Source organism: Pristis pectinata, chromosome 2 (genome assembly GCF_009764475.1).
Source record: "Pristis pectinata isolate sPriPec2 chromosome 2, sPriPec2.1.pri, whole genome shotgun sequence".
NCBI lineage: Eukaryota > Metazoa > Chordata > Chondrichthyes > Rhinopristiformes > Pristidae > Pristis > Pristis pectinata.
The window spans coordinates 80,066,570-80,087,116 of NC_067406.1; the positions used below are offsets into that span (position 1 = coordinate 80,066,570).

At 38.0% G+C, this 20,547-nt stretch overlaps 1 protein-coding gene across 1 annotated transcript in view; it reads left to right on the forward strand.

Annotated features, from left to right (window-relative positions):
• LOC127581985 (transmembrane anterior posterior transformation protein 1-like) overlaps nt 1-20,547 on the forward strand; it is a 75,040-nt gene that overhangs the window by 38,504 nt on the left and 15,989 nt on the right. Inside the window, 5 exon segments of the mRNA XM_052036861.1 lie at nt 343-412; nt 3,831-3,911; nt 4,753-4,862; nt 7,549-7,608; nt 10,036-10,104. Coding sequence (XP_051892821.1) covers nt 343-412; nt 3,831-3,911; nt 4,753-4,862; nt 7,549-7,608; nt 10,036-10,104 — 390 coding nt within the window.

The following is a 20,547-nucleotide window of genomic DNA, read 5'->3' on the forward strand; positions in this document are numbered from 1 at the left end:
AACTTTCATCCTTTCTCTAAACCCACTTCCTCGCCTTAATTTTTGGAATCATTTGTAATGCCGTTGACACATATGAAATTTTTTTACAACATCATCACTTTATACCTGCAATAAATTTAACCTCTGCCAAGTTCTAACTTATGCCTGCACAAAATGTGGCAGATGCCTTAGTTCTGATTAGATAGCTGCAATTTGTTTGGATTTTCTCCCTTTGTTTTAGTGATACTGATTTTCAAATACTAGATTGTCCCCAAAATTCACTCAAAAGTAGTTAGTTAAAGTTGTCGATTATATATTATGCTATAATGTTTCAAAATTGATTTTAAACTTTTTTTTAAACAGTTTGTGGAAATAAAAGGAAGTGTTTTCAAGAAGTTTGAGAAGAACAATCTGTTTCAGATGTCCAATAGTGGTATGTACAGCTCCACTGACCTGCATTGTTGTTTAACAAAAAAAAGCTGTGTTTTAAAAGTTGTACCATGAGTTTGAAAATCTGTTTTTCAAGCCTACTTTAAATTAGGAAGTAGAGTTTCCACTTTTGAGTGCACTTGTGAAGTGGTGTCTGAAATATGCTTGAAATCGATTAGCTTGCATTTCATGTAATATTAAAATTATTTTGCATAATTGTAAAACTTTAGAATCTTCCAAAAAACAGTGAAATTGGGCAATGTAATGTTTTTATTCACTTTTTCATTAATGTTTTTTGATGGAGAGCGATAGTAGAGTCCAATATTATCTGTACTGCAGAAAATAGACTTATGGCCTTAAATAAGTATTTTAAGGATTCTGATTAATCCTGTTTCTCTCTCCATTGGTGCAGCCTGAATTGGAATATTTCCAATATTTTGCTTTTACTTCAGATTATCAGTGCCTGCAGTGTTTGATTTTAATTCTTAAAGGGAATGTTTAGTTTTCCACCTTTTGAGTGCCCAAGCCAAGAGACCCTGGTCCACTAAATTGAATGTTCAACCAAACTTTAAATCAAAGTTCATTATAAAAACAGTCATGCTGTGTTGATTTTGCAAATTCTCCAATATTGAAGGAAAATGAGTGATATGAAGAAGGAATAAGTAGGAATATGTAAGCATTGGTTGAAGCTAACGCCTTTCATTGCAGTTAACATGATCACAAATTAATGCATTACTTTTTTAAAATTGTTAATTCTATATGCTAGTGGGGGAAAATACTTTATTCAGGCTACATGATAATGATGAGCCAATGCCTCAAAGTTTGGGCCTCCACCGACTATTGTTTTTAGGCCAAAAATTAGAACTCAGATGGTTATTATTTTCCCTGTCTTAGTTCCATCTTTCTTTGTTCTCCTTATTTCATTTTCTGTGCATGATTTTACATTGAATTAAATGTCCAAACTAGCATAGACCCTGGTACAGACTCTGTGGACTATAACTTTAATTGATATGCTTTTTAAGCACTACATTTGGATAAGGAGGCATCTAGTTGACACCTGATGGGTCCCAGACCTCCTGTACAAGACCCATGCTGATTTAGATTTTCTCGTTATCACTAACCACAGGGCAGAAGTTCATAGGAGAGCTCTGGGCATTCATTCAACCAACAACAAAATCTGGTCTAATGCCATGTTATTTTTAATCACAGATGTTGTATACGATTTGATGACTATTTCCAACATATTCTGTTTTTGTTGTAAGTGACAAAAGCACTGTTGTTTCTGTGACAAGCTTTCACAATTCAATTCATTCATTTTTTTATTATCAACAGAAAATTTGAAAGATTCTCCATGCATTTGTTTCTGTTCACCTTATACTGTATATGACTTAAAGAATAAAGTCATTTTGGACTGAATAAGATTTAAAATTTTATTTTCAATAGCAGCATAATGTTAGAGGCTGCGTAAGATTAGTTGATCTAACTTGGTGCATGCTGGAGAAGTGTGCATGCTGTGGGTTTTTGAAATGTTTTCAAAGCCTATTGTCTACAGCAAAATATTAACTAATAGATTGCCTAAGACTCCAGGATTCATTTTGAATGAATGAACCCTCCTTGTGTGTGAGAAAGGAGAACAAGATTTTCAGTAGAGGCTTTTTAAGGTAAAAAGAGAAGCAAATAAAAGTGATGTGAAGTTATGGGGTTATATGGACTGGATCTGTGGGGTTGAAAATCAAAGTCTGTTTGGGTGTTGAGAAGGAATAATATAATAGATTGGTTGTGTTAGAGGAAGGCCTTGGAACGCTAGAGCACAGGGAAACTGGATTGGAAGATTGGTGGATGAAGGTGACCGTAGTTGAAGATAGTTGATGATTGGGTTTGAACTGATACTCAGCCAAGGATTTGGGTGGCAATGAGTTAAGTTTAGAGATTAAAGCCTCCATTAGGGGCTTGAAGGATCACTGGGTCAGGTGATCAGGGGACCGAGATATATGGAGTGACTGGAAAAATTGGAGGATCACTGAGTTGGGAGATCAAATTCTCCATCTAAGGTCCTTGGGGAATTTGTGGTTGATGGGGGTTGGTACCTTTGGTTTCTGAATTCGATTGTGGTGTGGTGACATGTGAGCCAGAAGGATACAAATGAAATGAGGGGCTTGTCTGAAAATGATTCAAAATCGTATGTTGCTTTGGAAACACTTGGTTGTCTTGAAAGTGCCCAATGGAAGCTGCAGAAAGAACGTCTTCCAAGTTCTCATGCAGAGTTCTGAAGGGAATGCTACGTTGTGAATGTCCATGTCCTCGTGCCTCTGACACAGAATTTGGGTCAGGATTACAAGGATGACTTGTACCAAAATGATTGTTATGCAATTGAATTTCTGGGCACACATTTTATATCATTGCTGCTGTAAACTTCAGAAATACTGAAAATATGCATTATCTCATAATTACCAGACAACTTCTGTGGACGGGTAATTATCAGATATTGTGCATTTCCAGTAATTCTGTGCAGTTGTAGGTGCACAGCGTAACAGCTTCCATGCAGTGAAATTGATAACTACTCCATTACTTATAAGATTCCAGTCTTGTAAAAGTGAATAAATGTAAGTTTTAAAATTTGGTGATATGGTGCTTGAATCTATATTCTTTTCAACCATGTGGAGCTTCAACCTTTTCAGTACAGAGATGGGAAAAGCCATGGTGAAATACAGGACAGATGTATATGTGTGTGTATATGGAACAGTACAGCACAAGAACAAGCCCTTTGGTCCACAATGTCTGTGCCAACCATGATGCCATTTTAAACTGCATATCTGCCTGCCCATGGTTTATATCCCTCCATTCCCTGCCTGTCCATGTGTCTGTCTAAATACCTCTTAAACGTTGCTATCTTATCTGCTTCCACCACTTCCCTTGGCAGTGCATTCCAGGCACCTACTGGTCTGTGTGTAGGAAAAGAACCTGCCTCGTAAATCTCCTTTAAATTTTCCCCCTCTTACCTTAAAGCTGTGCCCTCCAATATTTGAAGACAGTTTAACACCATTATCGTCTTGTAATGACCATTGTGTTTATACGTACATTTAACAGCACTTTGGCACATCTGGGAAACCCATTCCTCATTCCTTATACTGCCAATTAAAATAAGACATAGTTGGATGTCACCACTCTGGCTTTCCTTGTGTCCAAGAGCTGGAGTTGTTTGTCCTTAATGCTTTATAATCTGTGTACGCTTCTTTTAATAGTTTCCCTTATTCTGTGATTTTATTTTGGAGGCACTTTAAATCTTTAGTCACTATACGATATTTTTGAAAAAAACAGAGATTCTTGGTAAAAAAAATCATCAGTACAAAATACAAAGAAACAAAATAAATTTTCAGACAATTTTTTCATAATCACTAACGTAGACAAAAATCTGTTTGCAGATATAAGGGAGAGATTCAACAACTATGTACTTCTGCTGATTGTTTGTTTGAGGAATATGGAACAATTTTCTTGGAACCCAGGTAAAAGAGTGCATGTGGGTTTCTCGAATTGGTTTGATTTTGCAGTCCAATCTGGGTGACAAGCATGTTTATTATCTACAGTAAAACTCTGTTAATCCGGCACGCTCAGGAACTTGGTGGTGCTGGACTCGCAGATTTTCTGGACCATTGGATATTATTAACAATTGAACACAATTTTATTTCACTTTTTTAAAAGATACTAAACAGTAACATTTCGGTGAGCCAGCTAAGTTTCAGAAGACTGTGGGAAACAGAACCAGGTAAGTTTCAAGGGAGCACAGCCAAAAGAACCAAGTGAATTTAAAGGGAATGCCGGAAATGGAACCCTGGGGACTGGATGGGGAGTGCTGGAACCAGTCCTGGCAAATTGGCAGGGAATGCAGGAATCGGAGGGCCCCATTGAGTAGGAAGGGAGCATGCTAACTGGGGCCCTGGTGAAAGGAAATTGCAGACATCACCTGGTGAGCCAGATGCCCAGCCATTGGAATTTCTGAATGGTCAGATAGTGGATTATCAGAGTTTTACTGCATTTGTTTTACAGAATAATATATCCATCAATCTAACAATATTTAACTAACCTTTGGTTGCAATTTGAATTGTTTATTTTATTTTCAGTATTTCTTTTAAGTGCAAAAACTTCCAAAGTAGATCAGGGTTTAATAATGTTTAGAATAGAATGAGAATAAGAATGTCTCTATCCTTCATTATAATCTAAAATGTTTGTCTGTTTAGATCATATTTAAATGTATATGAATTTGAATTCTTATTGACAAATGTGAACACAAAATTTTAACTCTGAAGTAAAATAAATTATCTGAAGAAGATTTTTTTTTCTTTTTAGACCATCTCTGGGTGTTGTTTCCAGATGTTTGCATGGTAATTGCATCAGAAATGGCTGTGGATGTGGTTAAACATGCTTTTATTACGAAATTCAATGATATTACAGCTGATGTGAGTATACTAATAATTATTTGTGTAAAAGAGAATTTGCATTTTATAGTGATTTTTTTTAATCCATTGGTAGTTCCAAAGCACTTCACTATAATACCTTTTACCATTGTTAACCAATGAAGTTCCATCCAATCTCCACTTATTTATTTGAAATGGCACATCAAATAGATAAGCACTTGATATGTTTCAAGTTGTTATATTCCATGAAAACCATTGACACTATTACTTATGTGAGGTGCCTGTCAGTTTGGTTAACTTGTTTTGTAAAATTATTGTAAATTATTTTGTTGAGATGGTGGGGAACAAAATGCTTCATCTTCAATACCCAGTTCTAGAATCAAACACAAGTGATATGAAATGTATTCAATGACAGTTAATGTTTCCTTTATTATGTTTTAGCCTAATTCTTAAGAATTCTTTAAGTATTATAACAGGTATGTGATATTTAATCAACATGCCATTCTTGTAGCTCTTAAAATTAACATTACCAGATCACTACTGAATTATTGTTAAGCTTTATGTTTGTATCAACTTCAGAATGCAATAAGCTGTATTTTGCTGGGTTTTGACAACAATTTTGCATGAAGCTGATGGTAATTATACCCACGTGAGTTCTGGCAAATTAAGGTCTCCAGTGCAAATGTTCTTGCTGGCTGAGCTTCACCTGCGTGTTTTCCCAGCTGCATTCCTGGACTCCACATGAAAGGTTGAAGTGGAAGGTTGATGTGATTGCTGAGTCTTTCAGTTGAGGAATCTGCTCATGGATCCTGTGACAGTTTAGACTGCTGCTGGGTCAATTGAATGGTTACAAGGAGGAAAAGGAAGAATAAGTTTTATTTTTCTAATTATTTGTATTTATTTTAATGTTTTTTAATTATTTGAAGTATTTCTAGGTTCTTTAAGGTAATTTTATTCTTGATTATTAGACAGATACTAAAAATAACGTTTTTATTTTATTTCAAATGGATTTTAAATGTTTCTGAAAATAAAACATTGACATACCATAACAGCTTTAAGAATAGAGAAGCTGGGAGCAGAACTTCACCTTCTATCAAAGGTTTCCAGGTATATATAGTGACATGGCCTTGTTTTGACCCACCCTACATCATTGAAGGGCCATATGCCACAGACGGCCTTGCTGCTCAACTCTAGAATGGTTTCAGCCAGAAAGATCAGCCATATGAATTCAGACATGGGGCTGTGAGTAGCTGGAGTGGTTATTGTGAACAATGAGCCAGACTCAACAAAATACACATCTAATTCACTTGTCTTGCCAAAATTTACATTTGGGGTTCAGAGTGAATATTTGCAGAAATAATTCCTGATTCTGGGGAAATCTATCACAGACTTTCTCTTGTCTTTTCTACTCCCCTCTCCCCTTTTCTCAGTCCTGCTGAAAGTGCATTGACCTGGGACATTATTTCTCTCTCTGTTGTCTGACTTGCAAATCTTTCCAGCATTTTTTGTTTTTATTTTAGATTTCTGGCATTCCTGGTAGATTTGTTTTTGTAATAATTGAAAGCAATTAGAAATTCAATTTGCTATCTTCACGGTGCCCTCAGAAGCCATGTAATACATCCTATCCAGTCCAGATGAATCAGAATCAGGTTTATTATCACTGACTTGCATGTCATGAAATTTGTTGTTTTGTGGCAGCAGTACAGTGCATAGACATAAAATTACTCTAAATTACAAAATAAATAAGTAGTGCAAAAAAAGAACGAGTAGTGTTCATGGGTTTATGCACTGTTCAGAAATCTGATGACAAAGGGGAAGAAGCTGTTCCTAAATCGTTAGAGTGTGGGTCTTCAGGCTCCTGTACTTCATGTACCTTCAGGCTCCTTTGAGTACTGCCAACCTTTTTAGTTTTTTCTTACTGTACCTTTTTAACCTATCTAATATCTCTATATCTTCTACTGCAACATTGACTTGGGCCATATTAGCTCTGGCCAGTAGTTCCAGTAGAACTGCTGGTGTTTATCCACTGGTAGATAAGTCCCAGATTTGCATGCAGCTGCTGTAAACCTTGTAATGCTGAGTGACAGATGCTAGCCCAGTTGTCATTTAGCTCCATCACTGGACTCCAGGTGAGGTCCAACAGCAATGTCAGCTAGATGGTGCTGGGATTCCCCATCTGTCACCAGGGAATCCATTTTTTTCAGTGCTGAATCAGCCAAGCATCTTTTTCTATTCATTAACAACAACCAGAGATTCAGACTTTGAATTCATTGTTCTATACTATGGTGCCTGATTAACATTACCATTCCTCAACTTTTTCCTGTCTTTTTTCTCTATACCACAGAAGGTTGATTAACAAGTCTAAGAGCACACAAAATTTGGGATAATACATTGGTGTGTATTGAGAGCCGGTTAAAAAAGCAGAAAGCAAAGAGTGGGAATGAATGCGTCTTTCACAAGCTGGCAGGCTGTGACTTGTATGACTAGCACAGCGGTCATTGCTTGGGGCCTCAGCTGTTCACAATCTATGTCAATGATTTGGCTGAGGGGGCATGGATCTGGGGAAAAAGTTAATATTTACCTCATAGGTCACCACTGAGCATGTCTGGCTTAGTGTTTGCGGCAAGTTTGGGTCCATCTAGTGCATTCAAGGTCGTTTTGATATCACGTTGTCTGACTGGGTTCTGGGCACCCTGCTAAAATATCTGCACTTTTTTCCTGTACATAGGTATACAGTGAGTATAGAGCCAGCCTTGCATTTGACTTGGTTAGCAGCCGTCAAAAAAATGTAAGTACCTAAATGCACTTCCTTTAACTATTAATTTTTATAAGTTTATAGTGTCGCCAATTAAATGCAGCACGCAATAAAAAAACACAAATGACTTTGCCCAACAACTATGCCTCTTTATTAGTCACAATTAGTTCAAAAAACCCAAAGATTTACTGCGTAGTTTAAAACAAGGCTCTTCAGTTTCAGAACTTCCAAAATTTACTACTTGTATTTAGATACTACCCACTTTAGGTGAACCTGGCCCAGAGTATGACTAGATGAGTTCTTTTCTGAGTCCCTGACACTCACTTCCTTCAGTAGTTGGTCTCTGGAATTATTATTGTTGGGTTATCTATGAGGCATCTTTTTATCCATTTCTTCACATACCTCCTAGACATTTGCTTTGACTCTTTCAAATTCCTGTTGACACAATCACTTTAGTCACCTGGTCCGCAATTATCAAAGTGTATGTTTATGCTTTACAATTTGCCAGACTGTCCTTTTTGCATGATGTCAGTTTCCAAAACATCCCCATTCACTTGTTCTGTTCTCCAGATAGTTCACAGCAGAATAGAAAGCTATTTCAGCTATATTCTCCCTGACCAGGTGTCATGACTTTCTTTACTGTGCTTCTTTGTTCTTAGTTTCCAGCATCTTTCTTTCGAGTCAACAGAGTGTCCTCCTAGAGCCTAATGGTATATTTGACACCTCTTGAATTATATATTGGATTATTATAAATATTGTTTACTGGTTTGAAGATTAATGCAAAGTTAGCACTTTTAAAGTAAGCAAGCCATAAAATTTGATGCTTTTCTGCCTGGTTACAATGCTGCAGAGATTCATCTGGGAGGAAAAGCCAGGTTGGCACTTGAACAAAAGCCTCTGTTTTCTTTTCCTATAAATTAATTAGTTGCTGACTCAAAATTTTATATAGATTTAGATCCCATCCAAAGTCACGAGGAATGCTTACATGCAACATTGGCCTAAGACGGTCTATCCGAAAACTATTTCATAAGCACATGCTCATTTATTGAGAGTACTCAATTAATCACTGGCTGGATCAGCAGCAACCATTTATTTGTCTTTTTCAGCCATCTCTTACAGAACAGCTTCTTTGGAAATATTTTAGGAAATGACAAGACTCCGGCTGTTTTTAATGCATCATTCTCAGAAATGCACAAGACTGAATAGTCAAGAAGTGGAAAGGGCAATAATAAAATTCTTGATGCCCACTGAAAACTATTTTGCAACAATATTAAGATAGAAAGGTCTGCAAACACTTCAAAAATAGATCTGAGAACAAGAATTCAATGATTTTAGGTGTTTTTTTTAAATATCAATGTAAGTTATTGATATCCAAATATCAATAACTAATCCATGTGATCAAAATTGGAGATCGTTTTGAAAGTGCCTCCAGAGCTGCAGTATATTTCCAAACCAGCAAAGAGAGAAGACTTCTCTGTTTAATTGTGGAAAGCTGCTGGAGGATGTTGATCCATATGGCTGCTTAGATATGTAAATTAGCATTTACTGAAAATCTAAATTTAGATTGATAAATGTGTAAAAGAGACCATCAACATTTTGAATTTTGTCAAGGGAGACCTGGAGCACTAAAATAAAAGAAAAATAAGCTTGTATAAAATAGAAGGGATGTATTCAGTGGCAGTAGAATTCCTTCTGGGGCCCAAAGAAGCATTTCTCTTCTCCCTGGTTCGTCTGAGCAAAATAAACCATAGTAAGAATAGGTTTTACAGCTCCTCAAATCTGTGACAATATTCAATAAGACTAAGACTGATGTGTTTGTTGCCTTCAGCTCTGCTTTCCTGCCTGATTCTGTAACCCTTTATTTCCCCCGTAGTTCAAAAATCTATCATAATCTTAAATATATCTAACAACACAGGATCTACTGTAGTCTGGGGTGGAGAATTCTAAAAGTATCCTCTGAGGGATTCCATTCTACTTAAATAATGTTTTTCTCAAAAATGGACAACACAGTGTTGTAGCTAATAGAGCTGTTGCCTCACAGATTCATTGATTTGGGTTCAATCCTGACCTCTGATGCTGCCTGTGATCGCTTAGATTTCCTCTAGGTGCTCTGGTTTCCTCCCACATCACAAAGTCTTGTGGATTAGTTGGATAATTTGCCACTGTAAATGGTTCCTTGTGTATGTAGGTGAGTAGTAGAATCTGAGGGGAGTTGAGGGGAAGGTGGGTAAAATAAAATATAATTAGTGTAAATGGATGTATAATGCTCAGTGTGGACTCAAGTGGGCCAAAGGGCCTGTTTCTATGGTGTATGACTATAATCAATGTCTCCATGGATGCTGCACCAAACCATTAAGGAGTTCATGCTCACTTGTCAGACAACTGACATTAATATATTTTTACACATTAATCCATTATTTACAGTATGTTCTGTTTGATAGAGAACAATTTGTCTTACAGGCATATACAGATTATAGTGATACAGTATCAAGAAGAATGGGATTTATACCACTTCCATTAGCCGTTCTGGTAAGTTAAAATAGGTATAACACATTTGTTGTCTGAAAAGTTGAAATATTTTCATTTTATCTGGCTATAATTACCGTTGGAAGTGAAATAGTTTTTAGTGAATGAGTTTTGAACAGAATAATGCTCAAAGTAGTACATAGAGTTAAATATATGGTAGTGGACAATGAAATGCCCGTGAAAGCAGCTTTAAAGTGACAGAATCTGGAGCTGACAAAATCTTGAACTTTTTTTCAGTGGTGGTGAGGTTGAAGTAGCACCAGTAGCTCAAGCATCATTGCGGCACTGAAGATGAAAGAAAGTCTTAACAATGTATAGGATCTGGTGCCTGTTGATCTCTGAGTTGAATAGATACCAAGATTAAGGAGTAATGCACCCAAGTGCCAGAAATGTTGTCTGTGCAGAGGAGCAGATTTATGGTACAGGGCACAGGTGATAATTTTGGTTGTCTTGATCAGTTGAACAAGTTGTGATTCATCCATAACTTGTTATCATACAAGTCATCTAGCAGCATCATAGAAATGGAGATAGTTGAGAGTTCAAATTGGGTACAGTCAGCAAATATATGAAACTGACTTTAGCCTGTGGTTAATGTTACCAAACAGCAGTATCTAGATGGAAGGGGAGGTGTCGAAGGATGGACCATTTGAAGAAAACCATTGCTTAAGATGAGCTGCAAAGACATGTAACAGCACAGTGTGATGGATGATGGAAGAGGAGGCTTGGTCCACTAAATGAAATATTGGAGAAATTTTGTTTTGGATGTGGTGCATTGTTAGACTAATGCCACAGCTGTAATGGATACCATTGCTTTAGCCCATATGTGCCATCTTTGTATCAAGGGTGAAAGTTGGGTTTAGGGGCATTTTGGAGAAATGATCATGTTCAGGGAGGCGGTGCTCAAAGACCTTTTGAGTAGAAGTGGTGGGATAAAGAGTGGATTAGTGGTCACTGATGAGCAAGTAGTTGAGGAGTAGTAATTAGAGCAGTTTTCAAAGGGAGAAAACGGAGTCTAAGACTAGTGATCTATCAACATTACCAACTACCATGAGGGGAGGTGGCGGAAGAGAGAGAGAGAGAAACTGCAGTTATGTGAACCAGAGCTAGGATGGTTAGGATTCCAGGATGTTATATTGGAATGTGTGGGATCCTGTAATGCTTTTTTGGAGTGATGGGAGAAGAGGACAGAGGGATTTTTCCAGATTGGAAGTTAAAGTACAGGATTAAAAGAAAGGGGCTCAAAACTTGTTTATCATTCTGATTAGGTGCTTCGTGTTTTTGGATGAATCCAGAGTAAGGTATCAAATTGACTGAAAGGAGTGAACTGTGATAATGTTTAATGTGGACACACCAGATCTGATTGATGACTAACAGATGTGTGCCACATTCAAGGTCACTGAACTGATGACTTGAAGAACGAGGCTGGGAAATGGCTAGTGACTTGAAGATGGTAAGCTTGGGAAAAAGGCAGAAATGAGGGAAGTTGAGCACATCCACAGCAGTAGAGATGCCATGATGATCAGATAGTTGGGGAAGAGTAATAAGTATTACTATAAATTGGAATCATTCTCTACATCACAAAGAATAGGCATATCCATAAAATCACCCTTCCCTGACTCTGTATCTGCTTATCTGTTGCTAAGATAAACATTCATGCTTTTATTACCTCCAAACTTCATTATTCTAATGATCTCCTAATGCCTTCTCATCTTCCACCCTTTATAAGTTTGAGATTATTTGAAACTCTTGTGCCGATATCCTAAATTGTACTAATCTGTTAACTTTGTGTATAGTCATTTATAATCCATCTACATATTTTTCTTGAGCTAGCTAGCACATTGGACTGCTTCAGGTCATATAGCTAAAGTGGCCCTACAGTGCTGTTGGGTGTGGAGTTCCACTATTTAGACCCAATGAGGCTTAGCGGGAGAAGCCAGAGAGTGGTAGTAGATGGTTGTCTCTCTGATTGGAAGCCTGTGACTAGTGGTGTGCCACAGGGATCGGTGCTGGGCCTGTTGTTGTTTTTCATCTATATTAATGATTTAGATGATAATGTGGTAAACTGGATCAGCAAATTTGCGGATGACACCAAGATTGGGGGCGTAGTGGACAGCAAGGAAGGCTATCAAAGCTTGCAAAGTGATCTGGACCAGCTGGGGAAAATGGGCTGAAAAGTGGCAGATGGATTTTAATGCAAACAAGTGTGAGGTGATGCACTTTGGGAGGACAAACCAGGGTAAGATTTACACAGTGAATGGTAGGGCACTGAGATGTGTGGTAGAACAAAGGGACCTGGGAATATAGATCCATAATTCCTTGAAAGTGGCAGCACAGGTAGATAGGGTCATAAAGAGAGCTTTTGGCTCATTGGCCTTCATAAATCAGGGCATTGAGTACAGGAGTTGGGATGTTATTTTGAAGTTGTATAAGATGTTGGTGAGGCCAGACTTAGAGTATTGTGTGCAGTTTTGGTCACCTACCTACAGGAAAGATATCAATAAGCTTGAAAGAGTGCAGAGCAAATGTACATGGATGTTGCCAGGATTTGAGGACTTGAGTTATAGGGAAAGGTTGAATATGTTAGGACTTTATTCCCTGGAGCGCAGAAGAATGAGGGGAGAGCTAAGAGGTATACAAAATTATGAGGGATATAGATAGGGTGAATGCTTGCAGGCTTTTTCCTCTCAGGTTGGGTGAGACTAGAACTAGAGGTCATAGGTTTAGGGTGAAATACTTAAGGGGAATCTGAGGGGGAACTACTTCATTCAGAGGGTGGTGCGAGTGTGGAATGAGCTGCCAGCGGAAGTGGTAGATGCGGGTTCAATTGTAATATATACGAGAAGTTTGGATAGGTGCATGGATGAGATGAGTATGGAAGGTTGTGTTCCGGGTGCAGGTAGATGGGACTGGGCAAAAAAAACAGGCCGGCGTGGACTAGATGTGCTAAATGGCCTGTTTCTGTGCAATGGTGCTCTATGACTCTATGATGATGAAAGAACAGCAAATTTCCAAGTCAGGATGATGTGTGATAGCAGTTGGTGGTGTTGTTCCCATGTAGCTGCTGCCTATATCTTTTCAGGTAGTAGAATTTGTTGCTTTAGAAGATGCTATTAAAGCTTTCAAGGTTTGCCTGTGGGTGGAGGGAAGGAAGTAAATGTTTAGGATTTTGGATGTCAATAAAATTTGCTGCAATTGTCCTGGATGATGTTCGGAACCTTGTAGTGTTAGAAATATACTGAGAGGTTTCATTGCATTCCTGACTAGTACTTGTGGATGGTGCAAGTCAGCTGGTGAAGCACTGGTTGCAGGAAACCCAATCTCCCACCTGCTTTTGTAGTCATTATATGTAGCTATTTAGTAATTTTCTAATCACTGGTGAACCCCCACCTCCCCACCAAGATGATGTTGAATGTCAAGGGATAGTGGCTCTACTCTCTTGTTGGTGATTGTCAGTGCTTGGCACTTGGGTGACACAAATGTTATTTAGATCTTGCTGAAATATACTGCTAAATTATCTGAGGAACTGTGAATGGAATTGGGTATTGTGTAATCCTCAATGAATGTCTGCACTTGTAACCTTGTGAGAATAGGGAGGTCTTTAATGAAGCAGTTGAAGAGGTTTGGGCTGTAGGCACTGCTAGGGGAGCTCCTTCTGCCAATATGCTGTGGCCAAGATGCCTTCCTTTCAACATGGACAGGATGCCAACCATTGCTTTACCCCTGAATTCGCAATCACTTAAACTTTGCTAAGACTGTTAAATGTTAGCCTTTATTGAATGCTGCCTTGATGCCAAAAGGACTTCAAAATACAGTCATTTGTCCATGTTTGGAACAGGGCTATAATGAGGTCTGCAGCCAAATGGTCCTGGCGAAACACAAGCTATTCAGGGTATTGGTGTGTAAGTGCTGCTTGATAGTACTGTCAATCTTGCCTTCCATCAATCTGTTGTTCAATGGAGAGTCAACCAGTGGGGTGGTAATTAGAAGACTGAATTTGTCCTCTGTCTTCTGGACACAAGATATCCAGTCAGTTTTTCATATTCTCAGGTAGATGGCAGTATTGCAGTTGCTTTGGAACAGTTTAGCCAAAAGCACAATTGGATCTGAAGAACAACACTTCACAAATTGGATGTTGCTGGGTCACAACCTCTGTAGTATCTGTGTTCTCAGCCGTTCCTAATTAAAGGTAGTTGCATCTCTTTTGTCTGTTGTAAGGATTGTAGAGTTTACTGCTGCCAATACTTTCATGGATCAATTTGCAGCATGTAGATTGATGAGGATGATGTCACGTTGATTTTACTCTCATGTTTTTTCTTCATCACTTACAATCTGGTATCCATATCCTTCAGGACCCAGCCAGCCTGGTTAAAGATAGATATTGAAGTCCTCAACATGGAATACAATCTGCCTTCTCAGTGACTTTCTGTAGAGATTTTCAACACTGAGGAGGTCTAATTCATCACCTGAAGGAGGCTAGTAGGTGTTAATCAGCATTAAGTTTGACCTGATGCCATAAGACTTCATGGAGCCCAGATTCAGCGTTGAGGAGTGCTACTCCTTCTTAACTGTACACCACAGTGCTGCCATCTCTGGTGGGTCTTTTCTGTTGGTGGGACTAGAGATAATTTGGGATTATGAGAAGGAGTTTAGAACATTGGCTGAAAAACAGACAAGCAACAGCTGTTGCTTGACTTTCTGTATCCCAATTATTACATATCTCCAGATGTTTCTGAGGAGCGTTTTGCAGGATCAACTGAGCTATCCTTACCAGAATCCAGTGCTTAGCTTGATGCCATGCCAGCTGTTCTGACCACTTTTATTCTTGTTTTGACTCATTTGATTCAACTGAATGACTTACTCAGTCTATTCAGAGGGCAGTTAAGAGTCAACCACATTGCTATGTCCTGCAGTTGCATATAGTCCAGATGAAATATGGATGGCAGGCTTCCTTCTTTAAAAGCTACCAACAAAGCGGTTAGGTTTTTTCAATAACCTAGTAGTTTCTTAATGATCATTCCAGATGATTTAATTTAATTAACTGAATTTAAATGCCCCAGCTACCTTTTGTGAGATTCAAACTTGGATCATTATTCTAGACTTCTGGATTACAACCTTGTCCTACATCTTATACAGTAATACAACCCCTATCCAGTTATTATGCTTGCTATGCTCTAGAGTCTTGTGCATTATGCACTTTATTTGCCACATCGTTGCCAGACACATCTTTAATATTTTATTCTAAGCTCTGAATTTTTCCTCACTTTTCTACCTATTCTTTTCTCTCTCTTTTTAGGATCTACTTTTCTGAGCAAGCTTTTAGTTACTCAAACAAATAATTACTTTCTTTGGCTTGATTTTTTTTTTGCCTGAATATACTTGTATGATGCACTTTGGGAGGTTTAAAGGCACTATATAAATACAAGTTCAAATTTAGCTTTGATCACATTTGCTGTTATAAGTAATCAAAACTTAAAATAGAAATATGCATGAATTTCTGAAAACTCAGAATTTGGTTTGTAGATTGAGATATAATTTGATGGCTGGCTGATACGTCAAGCAGAGATTAAATTTATTGTCTTAAATATGAGCTCAAGCATCAGAGATGGAAGATTCAGACTGCAATAATGTTGAATTAAGTTTTGTATCAGGCTAGTTTTATGAAAATCAGTTTCAGTTTAGAATCAGTGAAAATTATGTGATAAAGTCTAATAAATTGAATTTTTACTACAGTGTGAAACCATCTTTAAGTAATCTTTCACTGGTTCAGTGACTTGCCAGTTGTAATTTAACTGCATCCATTAGACCATCTGCTATTATAAAATTAAATTTTGAACCTTTTTCAAATTCAGCTGCCATTTGGATGCAGGTGAGTGGAGCTCTGTGTTTGCATCCTCATTTTCTTCCCCCATGATCAGAAGCATTTTGAATTTTAAAAGTACAGTATATAATTATCAGGTTAAATGCTTCGCATGTGTTTTCCTATGGGAAGAAGTCAGACTAGTATCAGTCAACAAAAGTACTCTGAAGTGCCTTGAATTTGCTTAGTTCAAGTTTCAGTTGAATCAGTGAATGAAGAGTTGATTTGGTTCTGAACTGCCATCTCCAAGTGCATAACTTTAGGTACATCCATCCATGACGATAGTGTTAAATGACCTTTGTGGTGAGCCCTTTTTGTGGTGATCAGCAGATACAAAGTAACATCAACATGGTGAACAGCAAGCACATCATGTCACGATCTTGTAGATTAAATTTGAACATGGTGTTCATCAGTTAGAACTTGAACAGTTTTTGTGCAACTCAAAGTAGATTGGTTGAGTATGAGAATAAGTCCAATCAATGTAAAGAGGTTTCAAGGGGATAAAAATGAGTTAAGTGAGTTGGTAATGTGGCAAATGGAATATAATGTGGAAAAAGGCAGGTCATCTACTTTGCTGCATGAAACAAAAACTGAGTATTTTTAAATGCTGATGAAATGTTGATCACAGGGATTTGGGTGTCATACACACATTACTGAAAGTTAATATGCACGTGCAGCAGGCAATAATTGAAGGCAAATGGTATGTTGGCCTTTTTTACAAGAGGATTGAGTAGAGGAGCAAAGGTGTCTTAACTGCAGTTATATCAGACCTTGATGGCACTGCACTTAGGTGAAAAAGACTACACTACTACCTAAAAAAAAAATAGGTAGCACTCTTGCCAGAGAGGGAATGCATCAGAAGTTCACTAGACTTGAAGTAATATCTGCAATATGAGGAGTGATTAAATAGACTCTTCCTGTATTCATTAAAGTGGCAGGAGTATTGGAGAAGATATTATTGAAGCTTACACAATGTTATGAGGCCTAACAGAACAGAATGCCCTGGCCAGGTGGCTAGAACCATCATACTCAAAAATAAGGGTTGGCCATTCAGGACTGAGCTGAGAAGAAATTTCTTTACCCTTTTGGAATTCACTATCCAAGAGGGCTGTGGACTCGGTTGTGGAGTATATTCAAAGATAAATAGTTTTCTCCGGTATTAAGGGAATCCAGGGATATAGGGATAGTATAGGAAATGGAGCTGAGGTAGAAGATTAACTGTGATATTGGTGAATGATGGAGTGCACTCAAAGGATTAGATAGCCTACATTTGCTGCCTATTCTCAAATTATGTTATTTTATTTAACTTCCAGGTAATATCTTCCAGTCCACATTTGAGAGCTTTTGTAAAGAGTTGTTCCAAATATAAGGTTGAATTATACTCCAAGGTAATAGGTGATACACCACTATTGACTATTACTTCCTCCTTGGAGTTGCATCCATTTTCTGTGGAAAAATCCTTCCCTTGTTTCAGCCTTGTACGTGGGTTGAAGTAGTCATAAGTTACATGCCTTGGATATCTAAACAATGAAGCAGAATTCTGTCTTTTGTGCAGAGAAGTTTGCTATTACGAAATTCCCAAGTGCTATTTGTTCCTGCTCAGGAAGATCCTGAAAATGTCCATTTCCGGTCTAAACTTAGCGTCCACAGAGAACCTATGATTCTGATAGCGGAGTCAATAATTGAAAAAAAGTTTCCAATCAGACACTCATTTTTCACCTTTGATGTCTGTAACCCCAATAAAGCTCTACCATACTGTTGGTTCCCTTAATGTGATCTTTTCTTTGCCCATTTAATATAAAAGGAGCAGATTTTAATATTTCTGTACACATCTTACTTAGTCATTATTGCCAGACTTCTGGAACACATCAAACAATATTAGGCCCTGCTCTTCTCTGCCAAAGGACTTACTCCAGAATTATGTATGCAGTGTTGCAAAGATATACCAAGTATCTCCTTGAACTCTTCTGTTTCTGCCCCCATCATCCCTCTTTAACAAATAGACTGTTTTGGAAGACTTAATTCAATGAAAGTTTCATTTTTAAGCACTATTTGAAGATTATTATGTTTAAACAAAATTATCAAAGATATATCCTCGTAAATGAATATAATGGCTTTGATTGAGACCATCTGTTAGCTCTCATCTCTGCCACATCTTTTCCTTCCCCAAATGAAGACCCAACTTACCTTCCCAACATTGTGAATGGTTCTCTCTCATCAGGTAGTGTCTGGCTCCTCCTCAAACTCTCCAGTATATACCCACTTTTAAAATCCTCATCTTTGACCCCACAGTCCTAGCAAACTGCAACTGTCTTTTCCTTTTAGAAGTCCCTGACCATATTGTTGCTTTTCAAATGCTTACCCTTTTGTCTCAGTGTGCCACACCTGGACGTCTCCCATCTGGCTTGTGTCTTTGCCAAGCACTTGTAGCAGTTAGCGTAACGCTTTACAGTGCCAGCGATCCAGGTTCAATTCCGGCTGCTGTCTGTAAGGAGTTTGTACGTTCTCTCCTGTGTCTGCGTGGGTTTCCTCTGGGTGCTCAGTTTCCTCCCACATTCCAAAGACGTACAGGTTAGGAGGTTGTGGGCATGCTATGTTGACGCCGGAAGCGTGGCGACACTTGCAGGCTGCCCCCAGAACACTCTACGCAAAAGCTGCATTTCACTGTGTGTTTCGATGTACATGTGACTAATAAAGATATCTTATCTTAAAATCATCCTCGTCAAATACAAATAATATCCTCTAAGTTCATTCACCATGGAGAATTATTCCTTCTTATTTTTCTTGATATGTATGCAGCCCTTGACATATTCTTCCAGTGCCATCCTTTATCCAGTAAGTGATTATGGAGGTGGAGTACATGGCTCGTTAAATTCAAAAATCTAGTCATCTATTCAGTAGCTTATTTCTTCTTGTGGCAGTAGGATGAAATTTTATGGACATGTCGTTTAAAGGATTTCACTAAGCCTGGTGCCAATCTAGGATTTCTAATATCACAAGCTGTTCTACACGTGTGTAAGAAGTGAAATTTAGTTTGTTGCTCTCATTACTTTGTTAGCCTCAGAAATTTCAAGTTAGAAACCTCCTTAATACCACCAATATCAGCAACGGTTGTTGCGAGTTTTTGAATCCCTTTTTATGTGCAAGTTCAGTTTAAGGATACAAATTTCAAAATGTTTAAACAAAATTCTGTGAACTGGCTTCAGAACTACTTGCAAGGCATTTTATTTTTGAGTCCTGGCATTTTTCACCAAGAACATGACTGCAAATCCCCCTTTCCAAATTCAGTTTGTATTTAGTAGCTAATAGAATATTGGCGAGAATTTCACTCATGGTTGCCATCCCGTCATTTCACAGTTCACTAATTCCCACCCCCTCACCCACCCCTCTCCCCTCCTAATTGGAGAAAGTTCCCTCTTGGTCTTTCCACCCAATCCATTTCTCAGTATTCCTTTTGTCTTTTCCCTCCTTTTCCCCTTTGTCTTTTATCCTGTCCACTGACTACCCCCACCTCCCAAGCACTTGGCTGAGGCAGGATATTTGCAGCTTTTAAGGAACGATTGGATATGCATCAGAAGCAGAAGAAAAAATGGGTATCTTGAGGGAAAACAGGACTGTTGGAATAGTTTGGATTACTCAAGCAAAGTATTGCCGTAGTTTTGATGTGCTAAATGGTTTTTGAAATTTTTCTACAAACTTCAGGATTTTATTATTGTATTTGCATCACACTGTAGTTGAATTTTCAGAAGGATAAAACTGCCCTAGCCAATACTGTGTCTGTTGGATTTGTTTCTTCATTAAAAATAATGTATGTGAGTAACAGTTATTTGAACAACAATGAGCTCAAGCTTGTAACGCAAGCAATGTAAGTGTATGCTATCTGGCTGCAATTAACAAGGAGGAATACGAATACTCTTATATGAACACTAATGAAAGCTGCTACAAAGATACCAACCACTGAAGACCCATTAATCTCTTTTCAATCATAAAATAATCAAATTGAGTATTAGTGTGAAATCTAAAGATTATTTCTCAACTGCAAATCCTGTAAACAACAAATAATTTTTCTTTACAAGATGAAGAAACACTATGACAAACTTCAAGGACTTTAAGGAAATAATAACCAACTGTGAAACCTGATGATGATTTATGCATAAACCTAGTACAATACTTTTGACAGAATTCTGTGAAGGCATCCTCTTGGGCAGTCCACCATGCTCAAGTTTAACTTGTTTCCGTTCCAATTCAATGGTCCCTATGGTGGCTACCGAGTCCTGTGCGAAATCTGCAGTTTCTGCTACAAGTGGAGTAGGTGATGCTTGTTTGGGTAGCTGGGATATGTGCTACTTTCAGTTTCTTTGCTGGGTCTCTGCATGCTCCCATAGTAGAAATGCTAGGTTCTCAGTGCCATTCTGGATGCTTTTCCTCTATTTTGTGCAGTCACGGGTCAGGGATTCTTGTATTCAGAGAAGATGTTACAATTTTTAAAGAAGGCCTCAATTAGGGGATGTTCATCTGGGAGAAAACTCTGACATTGGTTTGCCCATTCTGACAATAGATTTGGAGGATTTTGCAGAGAAAGCATTGGT